Source organism: Sabethes cyaneus, chromosome 3, assembly GCF_943734655.1.
Source record: "Sabethes cyaneus chromosome 3, idSabCyanKW18_F2, whole genome shotgun sequence".
NCBI classification, from domain to species: Eukaryota; Metazoa; Arthropoda; class Insecta; order Diptera; family Culicidae; genus Sabethes; species Sabethes cyaneus.
In genome coordinates, this window is record NC_071355.1 from 22,244,335 (window position 1) to 22,271,270 (window position 26,936).

The 26,936-nt window shown below is 41.0% G+C and overlaps 1 protein-coding gene across 3 annotated transcripts; it reads left to right on the plus strand.

The window, feature by feature from the left end:
* Positions 1–3,640: 3,640 nt before the first annotated feature.
* On the plus strand, positions 3,641–25,656 carry LOC128741682 (zinc finger RNA-binding protein). Of its 3 annotated transcripts, none has more exons than XM_053837646.1 (9): positions 3,641–3,839; positions 10,715–10,884; positions 11,368–11,848; positions 11,914–12,977; positions 13,045–13,272; positions 21,081–21,193; positions 22,051–22,146; positions 22,220–22,571; positions 22,637–23,860. In XM_053837646.1, exons 1-9 carry the CDS (start codon positions 3,790–3,792, stop codon positions 22,726–22,728), a joined length of 2,646 nt encoding a protein of 881 aa, XP_053693621.1. In that variant the 5' UTR covers positions 3,641–3,789; the 3' UTR covers positions 22,729–23,860. The 3 variants fall into 3 exon arrangements, with proteins under 3 accessions (XP_053693621.1, XP_053693620.1, XP_053693619.1); XM_053837645.1 differs by lacking the exon at positions 3,641–3,839 and adding an exon at positions 25,553–25,656 and having other exon boundaries at positions 10,543–10,884; positions 22,637–22,755; XM_053837644.1 differs by lacking the exon at positions 3,641–3,839 and having other exon boundaries at positions 10,544–10,884.
* The last annotated feature ends 1,280 nt before the right edge of the window (positions 25,657–26,936 follow it).

Below are 26,936 nucleotides of genomic sequence, written 5' to 3' on the forward strand. Positions count from 1 at the left end.
TTTGAGCCCCGGACATGCTGTCGCTGACGTTTACTGCAGCTCGATATAGAGATGTCAATGGGGTGGGGATAGCACCCCGCTGGTATAATCAATATATATAGAATGCCAGTGTCGCTGCACTGAGAAAACTTTTCGTATAGTTTCTATGTGTCCCACACATAGGTTTTTGCAATGTGCCTAGTCAATGAACTTTATATGCCACACAGTTATAATGTATGGGTACGCAAAACTTTTGCACATACTATTCATTTGCGTATATTTTTTATGTGTATAATTGCACATACTATTCATATCCGTATAATTTCTATGTGTATTTGTTGGCGGATTGTGTTTATATGCGGCACATGAAATTCTAGATGATCTTATCATCTAGAATTTCATATGGAAATTTACCATTAGTTATGTGCAGAATATTTTGAGTGTGGTGTTTCATGGATATTTTGGTGGTAAACATGTTGCTGGTTCGTGTCTTGGATACGGGAACTATACATTGCCAAATTGCCCAATAGAAAATTTTCCTCCCGACGAAATACCCCAAAACAACCAAATCGGGTGATTTATCCACCCCGTCGGCAGGCAACCATGTTTTCGCAGCCAACATCTCGTGTGTGCGAAAATGAGATAGCATGTCAGCACTGCGTTTCACTCAACTGCCAACAGTCTGATTTGGGCCCGCTGTCAAATTTTGAGCCCCGGACATGCTGTCGCTGACGTTTACTGCAGCTCGATATAGAGATGTCGATGGGGTGGATTTATCCTACGTGATTTACGGAAAAGCATAAGGATTTTTTATTGGGTGGCCTTTTTAGTTTGACAATCAGATTCCCGTTTCGAATCGATCACTCACACATATGCGCATACAGTGTAAATACGTAATTTTCAAATGTGTGATGTTTACCACGAGCACTGCAGCGACACTGGCATTCAATATATATTGATTCAACTTTTCAAAGGGACTTAAGCCGCAAAATGTCAACAAATGGTTTTTATGCTATGTTACTACAGCCTGAATTCGTTAATTGGGCCACGACTGCACTCCAGCTGATTCGCTAATTGGGCCGACTGACAGTTGTTAGAAAATTCTAAACTCGAAAATTCCATACAATTTTGACATTCAAGTTGTCACATAGCCCAATTAGCGAACGCCCAATTAACGAACCGCCCAATTAACGAACCACCAATTAAAGAAACTTTGCTGTATATAACATGTTATGAAAGCACTTATCCCGCATTTTGCACCTTACTGGACACCGCAGTCTAAAAGTGCGGCTGGCACAAAAAGTGCGACAATGCGAATGCTGGCTGTGAGTGAGAAAGAGAAAGAGTGACAACTGCAATGTTGCTGTTTTCTTTTGTCATATACATTGGCATTAGAGAAAATAATCTGGATAAATCCAGGTACAGCTGCAAAGCACAATATTAGATTAGATTAACGAAAATCGACTCTTCAATAGGCGAATTCGAGCAAAACTAAGAGCAACCGTTCGCTACCTGGTTGTGATTATTGGAACTACAAAAAAAGTGCATTTCCCAAAATACTTGCTGGCGCCTATATGGAACTCGACTTTAAATGTAATATTTTTTTGAATTACCAACAGTGGGAATGATGAAAATGGATAATAAAGGTAAGAAAAAGCATTACCCAGGTAACCAATAAGCATTTTCAATGCAATTTAAAAGCAAGCCAATAAGCATTTAAGTTGCCTTAAATGCTACTTAAATACTATTTTGGCAAAATATGCGACTACTTTACTGCTAGCCCTCTTATAGTGCTGACAATGCTTATTTGCAGCTAGTTATCAACAAGAAGAATTTAAATAGAATTGTGGATGCCAATTTACTACAGTTATGCAGTCAAAAAGCTGATAAACCTCAACCTGCAGTATAAAACGCCAGGGATGCTAATAAACGACTGATTTACTGCTTATTTTAATGCTTATTGGTTACCTGGATACCTTTCATTTGATATATGTTGTTTCTGTTTCGGGAGATTATTATAGAGCTTCGCAAGTGTATTTATGTTTACGAACTGATAGGTTATATGTTTGGTTCTTGGCGCAGATTATGCTAATCACGAAAATAAATCCATTAGCATTTGAAAACACATTGGAAAACACTGAAGACTGAAAATAATTGGTGATTCTCTATCCAGGATATATAAACATTACAGCTGACTCTATGTACTTTTGTTTCATGCGGTACAAAATCAAATATTAACATTTTTCTGCCATAAAGTTAATTAATTCGAATATTTTCACTTACCTTAAAGTAGATAAACAAGTTTCTTCCAATATTTCGCTATCTAAAATCCTGACAATTGAAATGGTATGCATTTTATTTCAGCTTTTTTTCAAAAATGTATGGAGCTTGACAGCGATTTTAATTTTCATCTTTTTTTTTATGCAGCGCCTCCAAGCGGGCGATAGCTTGTCAAAAACGCCTATTCATATGCATATAATTTTCATGTGTACTTCTTGGTGGATTGTGTTTATATGTGGCACATGATAATCATAAGGATTTTCATATGAAAATTTTCCATTAGTTATGTGCGGATTATTTTGAGTGTAGGGAAATGTCATAAATGCTGTTCAAATTTTACGAACACGTCCGCCATTATGGCTCGTAACAAGCTGGATAATACATCGCATGTTTTCTTTCCGCACGTTCACGGTAAAACTAAAGAAACGTGCGATGTATTTGGGAAATGTGCAAAATGCTGCTCAAATATTACGAACACGTCCGCCATTATGGCTCGTAAAAAGCTGGATAACGAAGCCAGATTTGCAGCCGCAGTTGTTCCCTTGGTTGTGCCACAAAGAACAGGTAAATGACGAGATGTGTAAAAGGTTGTTATGAAATCAACGAGTAATCTTTCGACGTTTTTGGGTTGTCAGTGTATCCAGCTTTTTATGAGCCATAATGGCGGACAGCATAATCCGTGGTCGTAATATTTGAACAGAATTTTTGACATTTCGGCATACATCGCTCATTTCATTTCTCCATGTTCACGTGGCAAAACAATCCAGCTTTTTACGAGCCATAATGGCGGACGTGTTCGTAATATTTTATCTGCATTTTTGACAATTCCCTAATCCAGCTTTTTACGAGCCATAATGGCGGACGTGTTCGTAATATTTGAACAGCATTTTTGACATTTCCCCAATACATCGCACGTTTTCTTTCCGCGTGTTCACGGTAAAACTAAAGGAACGTACGGAAAGAAAATGTGCGATGTATTAGGGAAATGTCAAAAATGCTGTTAAAATATTACGAACACGTCCGCCATTATGGCTCGTAAAAAGCTGGATACATCGCACGTTTTCTTTCCGCGCGTTCACGGTAAAACTAAAGGAATGTACGAAAAGAAAATGTGCGATGTATTAGGGAAATGTCAAAAATGCTGTTAAAATATTACGAACACGTCCGCCATTATGGCTCGTAAAAAGCTGGATAAAGAAACGCACGAAAAAAAATAGATAAAAGGGGCAATAAACAAATTCGCTAATCATTAATTGTGTTCCGTGTTTTTCAAACAATCCCGCAATACCAAAAAGAGGTGAATTAAAATTTGACATAACCGCAAAATGTCATCTCTTCAATTCATCGTTTTTCACCATTCAAGCCAAGTGAGCGAGAGCGTTCGGATGCGTGTTTTCGAGTGAAAAATTTACCAGTTCCGCATAGAATTTTCGTCCAGTGAAGCTATAGTGAGGTTGTGACTTTTCGTGGATTTGATCATCTCACCGCACAGTTGCAGAGAGTGTATGGTAGTCGATGTGTTGAAAAAGTATGGCTACTAACAATTATTTCGGATTTCCGCACGGTGCAACGCAGTACGGGTAAGTGAATCTATCGTTAAAGTGCCCGCGAAGTACCCGGGATCCCCGAGGCGGTGAAGTTTCCTGCTGTAGTGTGTTTTCCTCTGGGGAAAAGGCGAATCTAAATCTGGTCAGTGGAAAATTTTGCTCTTCTGGCTAGCATTCGGTAGCGGCTGCCCTGCAGCAGGCTGCGTCGTGATGACATTGAAGTGAGCTTGAGATAGTGAGATAAAGTGGGAAAATGTTTTACTAGAATGAATATGAATGTGAGAACAACGGTGGTTGTTTAGGAGTAATAAGCTTGATAAAATATTTAGATTGCGCGATTTGTCATTATAAAATAATCTGGAGAACTCGGTGCTAATGTAATCTAAAACCTGATTTTTTTTTGTATTTGTATTTTCGATGGTTTCCAATTACACCACAAGTTTAATAAGAAGCAAGAACCTCTTAATCCTTATTGCCCCTGTGGAAACTTATATGGAGTTTAAAATTCAAATTTTCTCAAAATTCTAAATTATCGTAAAAATAAATAAACCTTTTTGAGAGACATTCGAAAATGTTGATTCGTTGGAATAAAGTTTTCTATCAAACCGGGACTCAGTTTGGTGTTCTGTTTAAATAAATAATATTACTGGTATTGTGATAAGACGAACAGGGTGGTTAAGAGGGAAATGTGGTTTACCAGTTAAGTATTAAGTTTCCTAAATGTTTTGGTGGACATCCAAACCTTATGATATTTTATAATGTCCAAACCTGCCCATCATATAAAACTCTTGAATTTTGATAACATGCTAAAGGAAAAGGGTTAAAGTCAGCCTGCGGATGTAAATTTTGTCACTGAAATTAAGTTTATTGGACGGTTTAGTCCTAAAATTTTTCCCATAACATCAAGTATTTCAATTTAATAGTCTTTTAACCGTTAATTTCACTTATTAGTCATTTCTCATCCTTATAAACGGAAACTAAATCGGCAGACGAGGACTTCCATCCCATGGAAAACCCCAGTTTACCCCCTATTTAGTAATTTAGTAAGTACGCGTGTAAGACGAATTGCCTTATTTTGCTACCTACTTGTCGGCCTATTCTTGCAACAACCCTTACGGGAGTTTTACAGTCAGTTTTTAAACCATTGATAGGGAGATATACCGTGGACCCTCGTTCGCTTGACCGTTTTCAATCTGAACACTAATGTACTTGAAAGATTCACCTGTAGATCACTATTTAGCTACTAACTTGTTTGCAAGGTAATTTAGCTTAGTTTTTTTCTTAGCATTGCGGTTGGTAATTATGAGTGTTTGCAAATATATAGCGAATTTGTTTATTCAATCCGGGATGGAACTGGATGAATTTTATCTGTCAGAAGCGAACAGGTTGAAACCGACTTGCGCGTGTCCAGACGCTCAACGAATTGGCAACGAGAAAGTGAACGTTAGAAGTGAGCGAGTTGGACGTGAAAATTTCGGTTATTTGACATAGAACTACGTCTTACCGCAGGGTGTCGATCCAACATTTGGATTCAAGTTAGCGTCACGAAAGCATGAAAGATTTTGAACGCTAATAGCTCTTCCAATTTAGGACGGATATTGATGGTTCGCATACCATTCGATTCATAAAGGATGCAGCAATTGTGTGGCTTAATGAAAAGATTATTTTCTAATCGCTACTCAGTGAAAATTAACGGAAACTTTCAAGTTAAAATTTTCCTATACATTTTCCATATGATAGCCTTGCTTCCTGCTGCTGCTCCTGACTTGTAGGTTTCATCAGTGGTTGTTTTGGAAGTTAGGTTCCAAGCATGGCGGATTTGAAAAGAATGTCTAGTAAAACGTTTATAATTTCACCTAATTAAGCTGTTCACTTGATATTGCTGTTGCAGTTGAAAACCGTAATAATCGACTCGCGACATTCGCTTTTATTCTTGTTCTGTGTGTCGCAACTACGTCGCACGTGGTGCGCTGTGATCGCACATTGATGCGCTGTACAGCGCACCACGTGCGACGTAGTTGCGACACACAGAACAAGAATGAAACCGAATGTCGCGAGTCGATTATTACAGTTTTCAACTGCAACAGCAATAGCGTATAAAACTATGCCGGACCCTTTTGTGTGATCATCAGCACTGCTCATTCTGGACACTGCTCATTCTGGAATACCACAAGGCAGCCATCTTGGTCCTTTAATATTCCTTATCTACTTCAATGACGTCAACTACCTGCTTAAAGGTCCGCGACTCTTGTTTGCTGACGACCTCAAGTTATGCTTAAAAGTCGAAAATCTATCCGACGCCGCTGTACTTCAGGAGGAACTATCGACCTTTGACAAATGATGTGTCGACAACCGAATGCTGCTTAACCCCAACAAGTGTGAAGTCATCACATTTTCCAGAAAGTTGAGCCCATTCGCTTTTGACTACAAGCTGTCAAATACGCCATTACGTCGTGAAAACTGCGTGGGGATACTGCTCGACTCAAAACTTACATTCAAACAGCACATCGCGTACATCGTGGACAAAGCCTGCAGAAACCTTGGCTTCATTATGCGCATCGGCAAGAACTTCAACGATGTTTACTGCTTTAAAGCTCTTTATTGTGCATTAGTCCGCTCCAACCTTGAATACTGTGCTCCAGTTTGGATCCCATACTATCAAAATGGAGTTAGCCGAATCGAGTCAGTGCAGCGGAGATTCATCCGTTTTGCTCTTCGGAGACTTCCGTGGAATAACCCTTTCCAGCTGCCAAGCTACGAACAACGCTGTAGGCTCATCGACCTCCTTCATGTTCGTCGCGATGTAAATAGAGCAACAATTGTCTCCGATTTATTGACCTCACGGGTGGATTGCCCGTAAATATTGCAAAACCTCGATATTCACGTCCGGAGTCCATACATTGCGCAATAGCCACTTTTCACACGTGCCGAATCGACGGACTAACTACAGCAGCTTCAGCACGATTACCGGTCTCCAACGCCACTTTAACCGCTTTTACTCCAGCTTCGAATTTGACGTCAGCCGTAACGTGCAGAAAAATCGCTTTTTTTCAATAGCGCGTAGTTTTTAAGTTAAATTATCATTTGGGCTACAAGGCCTGTTGATGTACAAATAAATAAAAAAATAAACAGAGTATCAGGGAAACCTCAGGCACCAGTTCTACCTGACGACATAGGCAATGTCGCCCACTAAAACACAGGAAGAGCCCCAAGCATAGCCGATAGACCTATGCGTTCCGATCCTGCGCGGGCTCTACGTAATGACCCTGATAACTCTCTGTCAAAGGCCAGGACGTTATACTTTAAATGTGATGGCGATAAGAGGAAAAATTATAGATCGAATTTGTGAACGTGCTTTCCCTGGACATTTTCTACTACTTGAATTTTAAAATGTATAGTGAAGAAGTGGAGATCTCGTCAGCCCCGTCTGACATTGGTTGTCCTCAACCGCGCGCCCGCCATCAATTATCCAGACAACCAAATCTCGGATCATCAGTGATTATCAGAGCTCGACCCATGGAACAAATTTCATCTTATATTTCCCGGGCATTTATGCACTGTCCCAAGATAGGTCTACAAAGTAAATTGAGCGCAGCACGACCTGGGCGTTCGCGGTAGTCGACAGAAGCTTTAAACAATAGAGTCGCACATGCCTCCCAACCCTCGAGATCGAACAGCTAGTGCGTAATATGTATAACGTTTAAGCTCTTGCCTTGGAAAGGCGCAGCCACCCAGAAGGGGAAGCTGCCAAATCTCGCACACTGGGACTCTGGGAGTCGTGGAGTGGGCACAGAAGGCCTCTTTTGTTTCCGAGTCCCAGGGCGTTGTGACGTAATACAGATATTTATGCATTTTATATATTTATATGCGATTGTTTTGATTGATATTTATTCGATTGTAAGCTATCTGCATATAATTGGGCCCTACAGTTCCACACTTTAATCAAAGTTACCGACGAATAGTAGTAGTAGTAGTAGTAGTAGTAGTAGTAGTAGTAGTAGTAGTAGTAGTAGTAGAGGAAAGCCACCATCATTTCAAGGACTTGCCAATGTATGTGGGTAGAATCTCACCAGTCCTTCGTATGGAATAGAGTAGCGTCCTTTGAGGTTCCATAAGTGCTTCTAATACTTAGTTTAATTTTTCATTCTGGTATCCATGTACAGTATTAAAACTCGTTTTGGCCAAAGTTTTTACTAGTAGCAGGAGATGCTTCATAAGCTAAAACAACAAAAAAATAAATAACTTATTAAGCTTACCTATTAGCTAGGCCGTGTGGCTCCGCCGTCTGCTCAAAACCACGGTTTTGAGACCAGGCAGCCGGGAACCACCCAGCATCGCACCTCCTATCTTGGCTACTCAATAGAGCATTTCCAGGTATGGCCACGTGGAGGCGCTAGCTAGGGGCTTGGGATGGCTAGAGCTATATTGGTCGCTCCTCATTTGCCTTCCCCATTTCATATCCGCAATCAAAGTTACCGACGAATGGTAACAAACGGGAATTCGTTTCCAAACACCTTAAACCAACCACTACCAAGTCCCCGCAGCCTGTAGATATATGTTTGCAACTGCGTAATACGGTCAAATGACTGTAATACTTTTCTGAATTTATAAAATCAACTAAAATTTTTAATATTTTGCTTCTACCTTCCTTCAGTCGTCCGCTTTACCTTTTCTTATCCTCTTCATGATTAGCTTTACCTAAATTTCCTTGCTTATCGAGATGACAATACAATCTAGATTACTTCGATCAACATTACCAGAAATATTACTTGACCTAAATGGGAACCTTGTTGGAATGAATTATGTAAAATACACAGTGTTGGGCACCGCTAATTCGCTAACCGATATAATTTACTCGATAATCGTACAAATTTCGCTAATCACTAATCTGCGTCAATTACCTGGAAATGTCAGCGAAATTCGTTTCAACCTAGAAAAGTCCGGGAATGTCAGGGAATTTCATTTGAAGTCAGGGATTTCAAGTTTATTTCAAGTAGCTGGCACATTTTTTCTCAATGCCATCACGTGTGCACAAATGAAGTTTTTGACTCACGTGCAACCAATCTGCTGCGTACAAATTTCACAGAGTTTCGAAATTTAGAATTTCATGAATGTGCGACTGATCCGCTGTTTACCAGACCACGTTTCTCAACAACGGTTGGAACGATTTGCTCGACTTTCGGAAGGGCTCACCGCCTAATTGATCATTATCAATATTTATTGGATTCTTCGATATTGATCGGATATTTAGCATAAAAGTTTTATGCATAACCTGTGCATTTGTTTATTTTGCATGGAAAGTGACATAAAAAGTTCGTGCTAGGCTAGTGGATGTTGAAACGCACAGCGCATATTTTTAGTCTGTGCATCACTATTGTTGAAACAATACATTTTCTGCTTTCTCTGCGGCCAATGTAGCAAGATTCTTAAAACACTATTCTACGCTTCGAGCACAACTATTCATTGGGTCATGGGAGTTGACATTTAGAAAAAGTCCAACTATTAAAACAAAGAAATTTTGCATGTCGATAATTCCAGACTTCCGGACCGGAATCAGACTGTAACCGAAACAAGAACGAATCAAACTGAACCAAAATCAGCTTTTGAAAATTAGCTACAACTTTTAACCCATTTGTACCGGAACCCGGACTTTAATTTTTATTCTGATGTCGATCACTAGTGAAAACCTACGATTAATTCGTTTTCGGAGGATAGACCAATTCAGCCTCAAAACCTTGATTTAGTCAAACAAATCAGTCATATGTTTGAAACTCGACTGGGAGCACAGAGTCGATAGAATCGCAAACCCGAAGTTATCCTGAATATTATAAACTAGCGGCAAGTAGATTGAATAAAAACAAGATCTGGATTCAAATAATACAACGAAGATAAATGGATTCATCAAGAATAAGTAATTAAAGAGTTAACAACCAATTTAGTCTAATAAACACTTTGAAAAGAGAAATTAGCGAGATATTTTGCAACTGGATTTTTTCGAAATACACCTGGAAAAATCGGGAAAAGTCAGGGAATTTTATTTCCACCGGATAATCGACACCCTGGAGGAGTTATAATTCCCCTTATAAAGAGGGGAGGGGTCTCAATTTATCATAGAATAAATTCTTGTCACCGAAAACACCCACATGCCAAATTTTGTTCTATTTGCTTGATTAGTCCTCGAGTTATGCAGAAATTTGTGTTTCATTTGTATGGGAACCCCCCCTTCTTAGTGGGGGGAGGGTTCTCTAACCATCACTAAAACCTTTCCTGGCCCCAAAAACTTCTACATGCAAATTTTCACGCCGATTGGTTCAGTAGTTTTCGATTCTATAAGGAACATACGGGCAGACAGAAATCCATTTTTATAGGTATAGATAAAGGCACTTTCTGAACAACGCAACAATCGCATTTGGTAATTTTTCTCCCAAATTCCATTTAAATTCGTTTTGCTCTGAATAAAAATGAATTAGTAAATACACTGTCTATACGCTCACAAAAATTTTAAGAATATTAAAAGGTTTAGACATTTTTGTAAAAAATCCGGCATATTAATCGCCGCTCAAAGAGTGAGTTGGTGAGAAGCGGAAGAGAGCGCTTGGTTGGAGACCGGCAATTTTTTTTCGCTCACGGTTCATTCATAATGGCTGCCTGAGACACGGCGTTTTTCACACATTATCTCGAAGACGGTCTCTGCTCCAGAAGGTGAAAAATCGATCGATCTCTTTTTACGGCTCCGCAACCTGCCTGGTTGGATGCGCTTACGTTCGATCCTGCCTCGGCGGAACCGGAGAAGCTTCAGTTGTGTGAAACTAGTGTCCCGAACCGGTGCGTATCGCCGTCGTCTTATTAATGTTTGTTGTATTCTGTTCCTCTCCGGCATCGACGACGACGACGATTGTGTCCTGCAGTACTACGGCCACCGGAACAGCCTATCCGACAACGCAAACGGGTTATGCAGTAGCGACTGCGGCCGCACCGTCAGCAGCAGCCACCTACGGAACAGCAGCGGCCGCAACAGCGCGACCAGCCGGATACGACCAGGCCTACCAGACGGCGGCTACTCCCGGAACGTACGCGAGTAAGTAATCTGTGCTTTGCTTTCTAGGTACATACATAGTTGCATAGCGGTGCAATCGGTTCCTTCACCTCTGCCTAACAACGTGCCGTTGTTTCGAGGTCAATGCACTTTTTTAAAGATAGGTACCTATCGTAATGGTAGTTTAGGTTGGAGGATCTCTCCAACTTTAGTTCGCTTCGGAAAGTTCAAACCATGGTGCTAGCTGCGTGAAATGGATGTAAAATAGGACTTTTAGAAGCGTAAAAACATAATTAAACAGATTTAGAAGTATTCGATAGTGACCTATCAACTACAATTCTAATTTTTCCAATTCATTGTGTTTAGGTTTTTACAAAACAATTGATGCAAAAGCTTCCATAAGTATTAATAAATCTTGCGTAACCTCCGCGGCATTAAAAGTCTTGAGTTTTATAACCTTCAGCAAGTGATTTTTTGCGCAGTCTTTAAAGCTAAATTTAATTTTCTTTTTAATGCACTTACCAGCCACGGCAACAGCGGCAACCTACGACTACGGTTACGGTCGTACCACACAAACCTACGACACCAGTAAAACCTACTACCAGCAGGCAGGAGCGGCAGCTGGCTATACGGCGGCCCCGACCGGGTACGACACTTCTGGAGCTGGTACGACTAAGGTAATCAATTTTCAGCCGGCTACCCAGGCCACGTATACGGCTCAACCGACGAGAGCCACTATCCAGACGGCCAAGGCGGCCACCCAGTACGGTGGACAACCGCAGGCCTACGTGCCGCAAACTACCGGCTACTCGCAAACCGTGACCACAGTGAACACAGCTCCCAAGTCGGCCGCAACGGCCCAGCCCGTCGCCCAGAACACTAACACTTATTCCGGATACGAATCGGCGTTGTACAGCGCTGCCACCATGTATGTCGCTCAGCAGCAGAACAACAAAGCCAACAATGCTCTTGGTGGTCAACAGGGACAAGGCGGGGGTTGGCAAGGGTATGTACCTTCGAATAAAGCACTGTTGAAGTGTAGAACAATTTCCGTTATTTCATTTTTTTCAGTTACAAAAAGGTTCCTATGGGAATGCACCCATTCAACAGACCTCGTACGAAGGCTCCCCCTAAGCCGCAACCAATTCACTATTGCGACGTGTGCAAGATCAGCTGTGCTGGGCCGCAAACCTATCGCGAACATCTCGAAGGTCAGAAACACAAGAAGCGTGAGCTTCTGCTGAAACAGGCTACGGAGCCGGGAACTGCGACCCCGGTCCGGCCGCCAAACAGCTTGCACTGTGAACTTTGCGATGTAACGTGCACCGGAAATGACGCCTATGCCGCTCATGTCCGTGGCGCCAAGCACCAGAAGGTGGTTAAACTACACACCAAGCTGGGAAAACCGATTCCGGCATGTGACCCGGCGCCGAACAGCGACGAAAAGAAGGAGGGTGAATCGGACGAGCACGACGAATCGGTTAAACCCGTAGGCAGCGAATATATCGAAGAGATCATGGACGATGAGGGCAAGTTGGTCAGCTTCAACTGCAAGCTTTGCGAGTGCAAGTTCAACGACCCGAATGCGAAGGAAATGCACATGAAAGGTCGCCGTCACCGTCTTCAGTATAAGAAAAAGGTTCAGCCAGATCTGTTCGTTGATGTTAAGCCAACTTTGAAGCAGAAGAAAATGGCCGAAGCTCGAGCCCACCGTCAAGCGATGCAGGAAGAGTACTGGAATCGCCGTCGCATGGCTGAAGCCGAGCTGGACGATGGAGAGCACGGAATGCGTCAGTTTGGACGACATCCGTTCTTTGGTATGCTTCCAGGGCGCCGTCCGGAATCGTCCGACGATCGGCATGTCGTTGCCCGTCATGCTGAGATCTATCCGAAGGAGGAAGAGCTGCAAACGATTCAACGTATCGTTTCGCACACCGAGCGTGCACTGAAGCTTGTCTCTGATGCTATGACCGGTGGCAAGGAGGAAAAGAAGGAACCCGAGGGAGAAAAGAAGGACGGCAAGGAGGAACAGAACAAACCGGACGCAAACCAGATGATATCCTTCCACAAGGAAACGGAAGGTGGCAGTATCCGTTTGCTGAAGGGCGTTATGCGCGTTGGATTGCTTGCAAAAGGTTTGCATTTCTTTTGAAAGTGAGGTTTTGAACGAATTTAACAATTTTTCATATCGTTTCTGAACAGGACTGCTCTTGCACGGTGACAATACTGTTCACTTGGTGGTACTGTGTGCTGAAAAACCGACCACTTCTCTGTTGAAGCGCGTCGTTACCGAGTTACCGATTCAGCTGAAGAAAGTTACCGAGGAACACAAGTACACGGTCACAATGGCTCCGGTTGAGGGTGCCGTTATGGTGTCGGACGGTACGATTACGGTAAAAATCTCGCTCACTTCGCCGCTGCTGCGTGAAGGTAAGTACTGGCGGTTCCTTTCCGTCCGCAAGAAAGCTAGATGTTCTACTTTCTGCCAAACTGCTCTCTCTCTCTATACCTGTAATCTGTAATCGTTAACCTGTACCATCGGCCAGAAGACAAATCACGATTTCGAGCTACCAGTTTCAATGATACCTTCCCGCTCTGCGCAGTCCAAAGTTCAAAGTCATGCGATCTTCGGTTTTTCTTTTGCTTTGCTTTCATTCGTGTTTGAATTTTTTAGTCCAGAAGGGTTGACAAACGAGGATTCAATAATCATTGATGGTCCGCGGAACGTTGTGAAATTGGTGTTTCGAAATCGGACAAATTACGATTTGCTGAGAATGAAAGAAATATGAGAATACGTCACGGGTTCTTGATATTTTTTTCGAAGTGCTGCGTGTATGTTTTAAGTGCTTATACCAAACGGGTTTCGCGAATGGAGTCTATTATGTTTAGAGTTGGGTAAACCGGGCACAATTAAGCCCATATATTTTATAAATTTGAATCGTTCTGTTTTCTTTTATTGGCAGTCTTCATTAAAAAGATAAAACATTAACTACCTTATTTAGAATATCACAATAGAGCATTCGATTCAGCATTTTATACATTCCTAAAACCGTCAGGTTATTTTCAATTGAAGAAATTAGTATGATAATAATCTTAAAGAAATTTCTTATTTGTTATAGTAATGTAAAACTTAGTCATGTAATAGTTAGTAATGTAATGAAATGCTTAGAGTAGGACAATTATGGCGTGCAATAGAATATCCAGGGTCATATAACGCATACAGAATTAGGATTACGGATGGGAACAGTCGGCAGTCCTGTAGAAATCCTCGGATCGACAGAGGGTCGATCTTTGCAGATCAAAACTGAGCAATGATAACTAGCAGCTTGTCGAAACGTTTATCGACGAGAGAACGAAATTGGTATTAATCCCGTCAGGGGCACCCAGTGTGGGTGGTACCTGGGAGCAGTTAGAACGATCGGTAAAAAGAGGCATTGCGTCTTACAGCAATGGATACGACATGAACATCCATTGATGAGGCCCGCACGAGTCTGCTGAAAGAGATGAAAAATGTGGTAAATTTACGAGATCCGACGACCGGGTACGCGTATCTTTCTCTATTCTGGAATAACTGATATCACATATCAGAACATGACCAGATTTAGAACATGGGTTTGAAAGCTTACCGCAATCCAGTGCTATGCGCCAACAGGAACAGATGCTGCTGACCTGCAGGGTAAAGAAAGTCCATAGGTAGTCAGCAGAACAGCGTCGCCGAGAAAATCCCGAAGAGTGATATTCCCAAGTGGACTGGCTAGTTCAATGCGAAGATTGGGTCAAACAACATGATGTACGCAACAAACGCTGCGCCGATATTGCATCCGAGCATCACCTTTTTACCACTGAGATACGCTTGCGCTTCGCACCTGTCCGATGACGAGAGGAGAAAGTTGATTGTCGTTACGATAGGTATAGAGACTACAGACTACAGATGCTACAAAGCACTCAAAAACCGCACAAATTTTGAATCAAAGCGGAGTTACCTTAATTGATAATGGTACTCTCCGTTTTGATTCAAAATTTAGCGGTTTTTGAACGCCTTGTCGGCTCTCCCTACTAGCACAGTTGTTATAAACTAGTTGTGGTAACCGATTAACGACTAATTTCAGTCATACATAAGTTGCAGCAACCAGAAATGACAAAAGTGTGCTGCTTGAGCTGTAATCTATAGTCGCTGTAACGTTAGGTGCGCCCATTGGAAAATCCCGAGGTAAAAAGGGCCTTTGTCAAACAACTTGAATCCCGAGCATCGGAGTTGCCAGCTGGAGGAACTGATGTCAAAGTGCAATGAACCGGCATCAAGTACGTCTTTGATTTCAGATGAAATTCGGCGAACGATCGACCAGCAAAGCCTAGACTAACTTCCTAGTCGAAGAAGGAGAAACCGCCGATGTCAATGGTGTTGTACGATATTTCTCGCCACCTTAGTGGTTCCAGGATAAAAACAAAATTGTCACTAAACGACAGCACCGGTCAGCTACTGACTAAATGAATAAAACATTCGCATCAACTCAGAGGTGCCATCATGGGATGAAATTGAAGACAGCAGACTACTAGAGACAGAGTACATTTCAGCCGAGATGCTCCAAGCTGACTCAACTTTGTCAGCCCAAATGACGCAGCAAATATGGAAAAAACGCAACTTTTCCGGTGAACTAAATGCGGTGACTAAGCGTAGCATCACGTCGTTCTGTATCACTCTGTAAAAGTACTCTGTAAGGTAATCCTCAACCGGATCCAGAAAAAGATAGGCTACTCTCTGGCGGTAGCAAACTGGATTCCGTGATAATCGATCATGTGTAGACCACATCGAGGCTCAGTACGAGGTGTTCTCATGCAAGATGTTGCACAATGGCACCTTGTCCGACCCTATTACTGCTGGTTACTGGCTGGCTACCCCGGTTACTGCTGGTGTGAGATTGCTTACGTATACCAGCAGAGAGCCAGGGTGGCTTTTGCCGTACGAAGAATTCCTCTCTACTGTAGTCGATCCTGGGTTAACTTGTCGCCAAATTCTTGAGCGTCTCGACACACGCAAGTCAGCTTCATCCTTGTCAAGCCATCTATCACGTTGGCGTCCCTCTATTCTTGGTGTCGGTGGCGTTCCTGAAGAGGACGGATTTCACTGCACTACCGTTCGCCATCCTTGCGACGTGTCCGGTCCACCAACTTCCGCCAGGTGTACAATGGGGATCTCTCCAAATAGTGCTTGCAGCTCGTGATTCATACGCCTAGGTCACTCTCCGCTGTCCATTCGTACTACGCCAAGAATAGTCCGCAACAACTTTCGTTTAAATACGGCAAGTGCACGGATGTTTTCCGTAAGCAAAGTTACTGTCTCAAGTCCGTAGAAGAAAACAGGTCGGAATTTCGATGACTTACTCCAACATAACAGCCTCCCAGTTGACTCCGAGGTATGACGCTGGCCTAATAAGCCAGTCGTCGTATGCTCGAATCCCGACTGGGAGAGGCTGTTAGGGTCAATACGATCGTACCAGCTGGCCCTGCAATTGTCCTGCATTCTAACAGCTGGCTGCGAAGTTTGTCGTATAAAAACAGAAGGTCAAGTTTCGATAACGGAATGTGGCACCTAGGCTTTGCTCTTTGCTTTGCTTTGCTTTGCTTTACTTTTCTTTGCTTTGCTCCAACATAATACATACATGAGAGTCATGTTATGATCCACACATCGATTGGCAAGGAATCTAGTTTACTACTGCCGGAGAGCAGCGTCTATTTTCTCCCGGCTCCAGTTGAGGATTACCTTACGGGGTACTTTGAGAGTAATGCAAAGCAACGTGATGCCACGCCAGTTACCGCATTCAATTAGGTCTCCTTTTTTAAGAACTTTGACCAATATGCCCTGCATCCAGTCCATCGGAAAAGTTGCGGTTTCCTCATTGCTAATATATTGCTAGCTGATGCATCATCTGGGCTGACAAAGATGGGTTTGCCACTAGCGGAAGGCTGCAAAAAATAACGTCGTCATTCATCAGCTAGATAGTTGACCCTGGCTCTCTAGTCCTGCTTACAAGACTTCTTAACAGCCCTCCCCAGCTTGGCGTATCGTTGACGGGCTGCTGTCTGAGCTGATCCTTGTTTCGCTAGGCTGTCAGCAAGCTCATTACTCCCGTTTCCGCAGTGTCTAGGCACCCTGAATAATGAAACTTTGTTTTGGCGGGAAAGTTTCCTTAGTTGTGCTGCACTCTTAAACTAATTTGGATGCACACTTGGTGGACTTGAGAGCCAGTCGTGCCCAGGCTGTCTATAAAGATACCTGCTTTTCGGCTACTACATTATTTGAACTTCCACTTCTGTTTCGTGGCAGAATCGACAAGTGCACTCCGTAGACTCATAGTAGAGTTATAGATAGTTTTGATCCTTGAGCTTTGCTCTGCAATATACACAGCATATGTTACCTTTTTTTATAACGGAACAATAAAGGAAGTTTCTGTCGGGAAAGAAGTTCAAGAAGTTTTGTGGCCACCCTGCAGAAGAGAAAACCTATTGTAAAAGCTGCATCGGCTATATCCGGAGCGCGGCGCTCCCTGGTAGTATTATTTTATCTGTCGGTCCATGGACATGACTACTGAACTGCTGGCAATGTTTGTCTTTCTACCTTTCAAAACAATTTATTCATAAATTACAGTACTGAATGATCAAATCTTAAACATGTTTATTATTAATTAATGCAGAAAAGGAAAACCAGTCTTCAGCGAAAATATTTCTGAGATTGAGCTATCTGTTGAAATAAACATGTTACAAGAAGAAATGTGATTTGCGGGGTCGAAAGTTCTATGGCTGAAAATGGGTAAAAGGTAGAAGTTTGATATCTTCAGAAAAATTACGGTTTCAAATCCCCAGCACTGTTTTGGACTTGGTCAGCAGCTTCCCCTATCAGCATACGATCAGCAGTTCCATCGGGGTTGGCTATTCGCATCCCTGTTCGCATTACCAGACACTGGGGGTTCGGTAGCTGCGAGCCTTAGGTTCGCAAAATGCGAAAATTTCGTCGACACTGCACTATGGGCCAGAAATTAAAATTTCGGGAAAAAAATATTTCCGGTTAAACGGCATGTCTTAGTCTTAGCTCAATGTGGCCTTCAGCAACTTTTTGAATAAAAAATTGATGCATATTTTGAAGGGGTCGTCCAATATTTGAGCGTTACTTAAACAACAATTTATGTAATAACTTTTTGAGTAAACTTTTTTTCACCTTTTTGGTTTCGAAATATTAAAGATAAACCAATTTCAAGTAATTTTTCTGAAGATTTCACACTTCTACCTTTTACCCATTTTCAGCAATAGACCTTTGGTTATAAACGACCCCTCAAATCACATTTCTTCTTGTAACATGTTTAGTTCAACAGACAGCTCAATGTGATGTTCTAGAAAATATTTTGCACATAAAAGAGGAATATTTTTGCTGAAGACTGTTTTGCTTTATTTGCATTAATTAATAAGATATAACTGATTTTAGGTTAAAAACATCTGCAAGTATCTGCAATTAGTTTGCATACCAATTTGTAGGGAATTGTTAAAGTTGTCTGCCCAAATGAGTATTTCAGAGAATACCTGGAAATAGTGCGGATTTCTTTTTCTAACATTTTATAACTTAACAAATATGCATCCTAGCGTCAAACAGTCTTCACAAAAAATATGTATTTCAACATACTGAATAACTTCAAAGCAATAAAATAATCGTGTGCAAAGTTATTGAGTGTAATTGAATTTTAAGTGTTCTTTTTTAACACATCATTATATTTCGCAACCGGTTAGAGATAGATAGTAACTTTATTCAGCAAAGTTGCTTATTTTTGTGTGTTCTGCAACTTTTGAAGAAAAAGAACTTTTTAAATTATTTAAGAAAACAAAAGTTTGTATCACCCTAATAGGTGAATTCATGGTCACCCTAATAGTGCAATAAGATGCGCTATATTTTATTATTTTACCTCTCCGAAGACACCACCCTTGAAAAAATACACATTTTTAATCAGACGGTTTTTAACCTAAAATCAGTTAAACTTATTAATTAAGGCAGAAAAGGAAAACCAGTCTTCAGCGAAAATATTTCTGAGATTGAGCTATCTGTTGAAATAAACATGTTACAAGAAGAAATGTGATTTGCGGGGTCGAAAGTTCTATGGCTGAAAATGGGTAAAAGGTAGAAGTTTGATATCTTCAGAAAAATTACTTGAAAATGGTTTACATTTAACATTTTGAAACCAAAAAGGTGAAAAAAAAATTACTCAAAAAGTTATTACAGAAATTGTTGTTAAAGTAACACCTAAATATCGGATGACCCCTTCAAAATATGCATCATTTTTTCATTCAAAAAGTTGCCGAAGACCACATTGAGCTGCGACATGCGGTTTAACTGCAAATATATTTGTCTCGTAATTTTAATTTCTGGCCCATAGTGCTCTGGGTGTAGGGTGGAAGGACTTGACTTAAGTGATCCCTTTTAAAATAACAAATTTTAAATAGTTTAATAAACCGATAAAGCCGTAAAATGTAGACATAAAATCTGCGAATCAAAAAGCATCGGTTCTAGATTGCACCCTTGTGGTACATACCAACTTAAAAACGAATGTTTTTCCTTAACAGATTAGCGGTTAATGCTTTTCTCAATGAAAAGATAACTATTAGATCAACAAGCATTGCATGATGTGTTAAATATATGTTTCAATAAAAATAGGTGAATGCTACGAAAACGAGCAAAAATAAGGGGGGTCAAATGATCGCTTCACGGTCGTTTCAGTGTTAAAAAAGAAAGAAAAATGATTGTCATTCTAAGAAACGTGTTTTCCAACTTGAACAAAATAGACTCCATTCGCGCGCTGTTCAGAATGATCGAATACCATCGAACGGTATTCGTAATAGTGAACAAGTATCAGTTTAATCGTGAGCGGTTATTAGGACGGGCGATGTGTGCACGAAAGAAATGAACACCTAAGCTGCGGCCAAAACAGTTTAATCGATATCTTGCCAGGCATAACACCGATACTGTTGGTTCCTAGTCGCATAGAACTGTATGATAGATAAATTTCGAGTATGACGTTTGTGTTCAAGTTCAAAGCAGTTCATCGGCGGCGTGGCAGGATTCGCACGTTGGTTAAACTATTTTTCGCCATGTTTTGTTGAATCGATGGAGAACAAAATATCTGACGGAATCAACTGGATTCGCTATTTTATGGTGAAAGCAAGATAAAAAACGTATCGGAGCCCAGCAAACCAGCATTTCCGATGACTTTATCTTGCTTCTTATCCGCCCTACGAGCATCATTCCTAGCATTCATCGAAGGATACTTTGTTCTACTCAGTCCATTACCAAAAAAAAGGAAACTATTATAGATAAGCCGTAATTGCAACCGAAGGCATATTACGAAGTGCAACCACGACCATACACCGAAATAACAGTGCACAGAGGAAAAACAAGCAATCTGGATGTCATCGTCTGCTCCGAGTAATTCACACACAACTCACACGATGTTCGAGGATTCTTCACACTGTTCTATATTCTCTCTGCTGAAAGAAGCATTCAATACTCAGATGACATCCACGTTGGTGTTTGGAAAATGATGCATTGAAGATGGGCTTAATAGATTTGATATCTCTAACAATGTCAAATAGAAACCGAGAGAAAGTGCTGTGCTTAATGGATTAGCTAGGTGTACATAAATCTAGCCCCCTGCAGAACTGATAAAAGTAACCACAAATATGATTGCAGAACAACCCTCAACTACCGAAAAAAAACCACACCCCTATGATAGAGCAAAACAAAAACAGGATTTTTGACCATCCAAAACGTGTGTTGTAATCTTTTTCCCCTCCACATCCAATGAGATTAATGGTAGTTGTCGCCGCTTGGTTGCGAGAAACTACAAAATTTAGTTTACTTTTCATTGCCCCCGCCACAGCAGATGACTATCATTGATCCTGAAGCACAATGAAATCAATCAAGAAAAAAAAAACTAACTCGAGTGATTTGTCTTTTGTGCCTCCCAGCAGCAAAAGAACAATAATAATGGTCAAACACCCTGTAAACTGTAAACTGATTTACTTTTTTCTTTATTTGTTATCTTTTCTGGAACAAAAACAAAAAACGAAAAAAAAAAAATCTCGAACACTCTTCGGAACAACCCTTTCAAAACTATCCAACAAAACTGAACAAAACCTACTACCTACTACTACTACTACTACAATCGAACGAACCGCAACCGAACGCGAACGAAATGTAGATGCTAACAGTACCGCTACGACCGACCAGGTCGCTCCGAGCACGGAAGATTTACTGCCACGGGAGCCTTGTCTCCAGGCGCTCGCCGCGCTGAGACACGCGAAGTGGTTCCAGGTTTGTGTGTTTCTACTAAAGTACTTCATTTTAATATACCTTACCTCTACTACCTACTATTATGTTATGATGCCTTCTTTTAGTTTTAATCGTCGTAATACCGTACAGTTTTCTTTTTTTTTTTTTTACTTCTACTGGTTTCATTCGTTGTACGATCTTTTTTTTCTCTAGAGTATTTGAGTAGGTATCTCAAGGTTGGAGGACGGGATTAGTTCTAGATTTTACGATTGAATTAGGTTTTCAAAAGAGACGAATGCAAAAAGAAGGGGGTGGGAAAAGTCCAACGACATTTGCTTTTCCGCGGGGGAAGTTAAAATGAAATTTTTCAGGAAATCAAATTTGTGTACGCGCACGTATTTGAGAAGTGTGTTGGGCTGTCTCAGTCCGTAAATTTTTATCCTTCCACACAGTTTTTGGTTCTCGCAATTTTTATTTCTAAATGTATACTCACTAGTTTAATAATCAGTCTTCTTCGGTAGGTAGTTTTAGAAAACCATTCAACACTCATACAAAACCTGTGTGTGACAGACAGTAAAGGCGTTTTTGTTTTCTTGATAAACCTTTTATAGTTGCGTAAATTTATATCTCCTAGCTAAGACCTAAGCACCGACGTGTAATAAACACAACGTGAAACGAAAAACTAAATAACCCAATCGTGTGTATGTGAGTGAAGCATAAAAAAAAGTTTCTTTAAACAAAGCCATTTGTTTTGGTTTAAAATTTGGTAACGAATGAGGACAATACCAAAGTGTAGATTTAATAAGAGTAGTAATTGTCTAGATTTGGTTAAGCTAAGAGTTGATTCCGAGTTTAGTTAACTAACTGTTTTCCTGCCGTTTCGTTTCTGTACCATAAAGGCTAGAGCAACTGGACTGCAATCTTGTGTGATGATCATGAGAATCATGCGTGACCTTTGCCAGAGAATTCCGATCTGGGGACATATTTCTCAATGGGTAAGATCCGCTTAGATGTCCTCCGAAAAACCATCACCAGCACTAATTGAGTAACTGTCGTTTGTACACGCAGGCTATGGAGCTGCTGATCGAAAAGGTTATTTCATCGGCCGGCTGTCCGCTGACTCCCGGCGAATGCATACGTCGCGTAATGGAAGCCATCTCCTCGTCCCTGCTGATCAACGGTCCCGGCGTGTTGGACCCGTGCGAAAAGGAACACGAGGATGCCCTCGCCGGGTTGAGCAAACAACAGCGCGAGGACATTACCGTGTCGGCCCAAATGTTCCTTCGATTCATCGCCTTCCGGCAGATTCACAAAGTGCTCGGAATGGAGCCACTTCCACCGCCAAAGTTTGTCGGCAATCGCAACTGGCGCTTCACCCGCAAGCGCAGGCGCTCCGGAACCGAGGGAGCCGACAATGAAGGTAAGCGTGCGTGTATTACTGTTTTTGAATTGTCCCAGATTTGCAGCTAATAGCCGTTGTTTTAGCCGACGGAAAAATGGTCAAAAAGGAAGAGAACAAGGGCGAAGGCGGCACCAATAATGCGGTGGTAGACATGGACACCGAAGGTGGCAAGTAGATATGTAGATGATTTGTCGTTAATAAGGTAGGTACTCTGCTCTGCTGAAATTTTAACACATACAACACGTATTATAAAGAGAGAAAATCCTTTAAGAAACTAATAGATATTGGATTCAAAGTAATTATCATTGATTACCTGTCACAAAAGCATGTGTGAGAGATTACACGAAAGAATTAGATTTGAAACATTATAAACAACACGGTGTCTTTAAGCGATATTAAAGCATAGGTTGACTCCTTAATTGAAATGCAATATTCAAAACATAACCAGATGCAGCAAAACTTATATCTTTGCCTCTCTATCCACAACAAACACCAGCGACTATATCAAGTAGGAAGGAAAGCAGGCAATCTATTAAAATTAAACGTCAATTTTCAATTTTCTGGCATTTTTTCCAACGAAATTGCAGAATGTGTTTTAGCCCGGAATCTTTGGAAATGAAAATCAATACTAACTTTAGACTACTGAGAACTTTTGAGAAACAAAAACCTGACACAAAACGAACACATGTTGTATGGACGTATTTTATTCTTACTCAAAAAAAAAATCAACTAACCAAAATTAATAATTAAAATTTTGAATCAATCAAGGAAATCCTCTTAAAAAAATATATAAAACAAACCACTAGACACGTACTAAAGTGATTACTGTCGAGCGCATGAAAGGAGAAAACGTGTATCGAACATTATATCCTAAACTAGGTACGGAAAGAATAACAAACAAAAAAAGTCTAATGCAGAATTGCAAGCGAGCGTGTCTACCAACCAAGCAAGTAGAGTTTTCCAAACTGAAACAAATGTATTAGCAGAACGTAACCAATACAGATAGAATTATCCAATCCAAACACGGAGAAGACACACATACACATACACACACATGTGTACCACACATTTTACAAACTAGGTTTGAGCTGACGCGGGGCGCACGCCCCGTTCCTCGATATAATAATGACAAGTGTAGGTATTTCAACAACAGAGAAAGAGGGAGAGAGAGCATACACATTTTACAACCAACCATCAAAAGTTTGTTGATAGGCAGGCAGGCAGGCAGGTAGCGGGCGCATCCCATGCGCGCGCACTCTAGCGAGCAGCGAGTATGTAATAAACCAATTTGAAGTATTTTCTTCTTGAAGGAAGTTAGGACCGAATGGTGTTGGTTATTCCGGATCATCCGAAACCGGGCACGAACAGTCCGAAATCACGTCCCAAATTCCTAACAACTTTTGAAGATGACAACTCCTGTTAACCAGTGTGTTTAGTTGCGGGTTGAAAACTTGAGCAACGAAAGACCTAATAAGTAACTCGTATCTGAACAATCGACAAAGACTCAAGCGATGAAAAACGGACTTTGTATTGGAAACTCGGAACATAGAACAACGCTCTGGGCCTGATTCGCAGCAGAACTCCAATCCGCTGCTGATTTACTACCAGAACGTGCGTGGACTTCGGACCAAAATCGATAACTTTTTTATTGCTGTAACAGAGTCCAACTTCGATGTAATTGTTTTAACGGAAATCTCGCTTGACGCATCCTCTCGTCAACTGCTTTTCGGGATTGCATTTTCCGTCTTTAAAGGGATCGCCATCAGTAGAACATCGGAAAATCTGATCTTTATTTCGTTCGACTTGTTTCACCCATTTGATTTTGCTGGCGGAATAAAGAATACCATCCACTTTCGTTCGAAAAACCAATCCGTTCGAAATACAGAATAGGGATGTTTCACAGAACGTACTAACGCCTACGGTGTGTTAGATACAAAAATAAACCGTGTAAAAAAAAATCCGTGTTATTTCGAGAAACCGTGCAAAAAAGTCGTGCAAAAAAAATCCGTGTAAAAAAAATCCGTGCAAAAAACGAATTGGGTGTACTACTACGTGTCTTCCCAACAATATGGAATTGGCCTACATGTTTCCTGTTCATAAAAACGGGAATAGGAGAAATGTGAATGACTATCGCGGCATCTCTGCACTAAACTCAATATCAAAACTGTTCGAGCTTGTTGTGTATGCACCTGTATTCGCATTCTTTAAGCAATATGTCGTAGAACGGAGACGATCAACACGGCTTTATGCCCAAGCGGTCCATGACAACCTATCTTCTAACTTTTACGTCCGACGTGATAAAAAGTTTTGACGACCGGTCGTAGACGGACATTATTTACATAGGGGCCATCCATATACCACGTGGACAGTTTAGGAGATGGTGGGGGTATAAAAATGTTCACGCTTGTCCACGGAAGGGGGGGGGGGAGGGGTAACAAAAAATGTCCACGTGGACAAGTTTTTTTTTTTCATACCAAAAACAGAAATATTGCACTAATTATACATATTACCATTAACCATTGTTCAGTGATTGTTTATAACTTAAAGTTTTATCCTCTGATGAGGCATATGTTGACGTAAACCTAGATGTAAACACATGAACCGAGCATTACGGAAGGATTCGCCTTTAGAAAACTTTACGAACCACATCGCGTCGGAAAGGTCATGTTGAAGTAGACGGGCAAACTGAGGTGCTCTGGTTAGACAGGGATACTCTCTATAAAAATTGGTATTTTTCTGTCCACGTGGTATCTGAATGGCCCCTCCCACGGACCATTCCGCTGCTTTCGATAAATTAAACCATCGAACCACACTAGACCAGTGTTGAAAAGTTCATAGCAGCAAAAAACTCAATGAGATTTCAAGCACATGAAATTTCAACCTTTATCACAAGCGAGAAACGCACATATGAATTTCTCTCGTTATTATACGCGATGTTTCTGTTGTTATGCGATGTGAACCAAATTCAGCTGTGATCATTTTGTTTAATTCTTCCACAGCTGGCATTGCATGCAACGAACCAGAGAGCAAAAGAGAATCTACCGTCAGAAACGAGAAATGCAGCTCACATTCATGAATTAAGATGGCAAACATATTGGCGGAATTTATGTTTTACCTTCGCGGGAATCGACATTTTCTTAACTAGAAAGTAACAAGCCTGATAAGAATTAGATAAACATGTAATTTAAATGTGCGTTTTAGTTTAAGTTTGCGATTTATTTAGAGATTCATTTTCTCATGCTCTCACTCAGAGCTACGTATCGCACGAGAATGCTTATGCTGTTCAACAAGGAATTTGTATATGTGCATAGCTCCAAGTAACAGTTGAAGCAAAGCAGAATATGATCAAGCGGGAAGAAATATGTGTGAGTTTTGTACTTTTGCTATGAAAACAGAAAAACTCACGCGTGAGTTTTTTCTGCATAGGATCAAGTTGATTTGGATTTTTGATAAGTCTTGAGATTTCGAGTTTTGAACATCACTGGGAGGAATACTACTACCCTCCTGCTACTGTAGACACCCTTCCAAAATCAGCCTGTATTCGCCTATACTATCAAAATGTTAGAGGACTCCGCATCAAAGTCGACGACTTCTTCATCTCAGTTAGTGATACAAAAGTCGATGTGATGGTTCTCACTGAGACCTGGCTTAATGACCGGTTCCATTCACCGCAGCTGTTTAGAACGGAATATAATGTTTACCGCAATGACCGCGACCCCATTGGCACGGGCAAATCAAGAGTTTGATTGAAGAGTTTGCAGTTTCTAAGCGATACAAAAACCAAGGCATTGGGTTTATACCGTCTTTAGACATTACCCTTCATTATCAAGAGACTTCGCAGCCGGCTGTTAGTATTAGAGTACAGGAAAATTACTACTGACTCTAAGCGATACAGTTCTTCTGCATGCGAATTGTCGATGATCGTGAGATTGAAACTAGCGTCACTAGACTTTCACCTACTATTTGGTAATTACAACCAATCCGGCCTTCGTTGGAATTGCCCAGCTTCTGGAAAAGTTCAAATCGATCATACATACACTGCTGTAAATGGTGCACTTGTGGATACTTTGGCATTACTCGACATGCAGCAGATAAATCCATTCACGAATAACCGTGACCGGGCCTTGGACTTGGTATTTGCTAATGTCAATCAGTGAAGTTGTTAACAAAGTTGTTCCGTTACATCCTCCGGTACTTGTCTCTCTTAGCTGTCCGCCCCTCGTTCGATACAAAGAGGGAGGGTTTATTTCTAATTCCCGTCGTAGTAAGTAAAGCCATTCTAATTTTCATCATTTGTTGGGTAAATTTAATGAATACTACAAAAGTTCTTGTACTAATTTGACTAAAACACACTTACCTTCCGATTCGTGAACTCTGAAATCA

Excerpts from the sequence above, each read along its gene's own strand:
- LOC128741682 (XM_053837645.1), top strand. The coding sequence starts at position 10,656 with ATGTTTGTTGTATTCTGTTCCTCTCCGGCATCGACGACGACGACGATT. Across the intron at positions 12,978-13,044 it reads CGTTGGATTGCTTGCAAAAG|GACTGCTCTTGCACGGTGAC; the intron begins GTTTGCATTTCT and ends GTTTCTGAACAG. Across the intron at positions 21,194-22,050 it reads GACACGCGAAGTGGTTCCAG|GCTAGAGCAACTGGACTGCA; the intron begins GTTTGTGTGTTT and ends TGTACCATAAAG.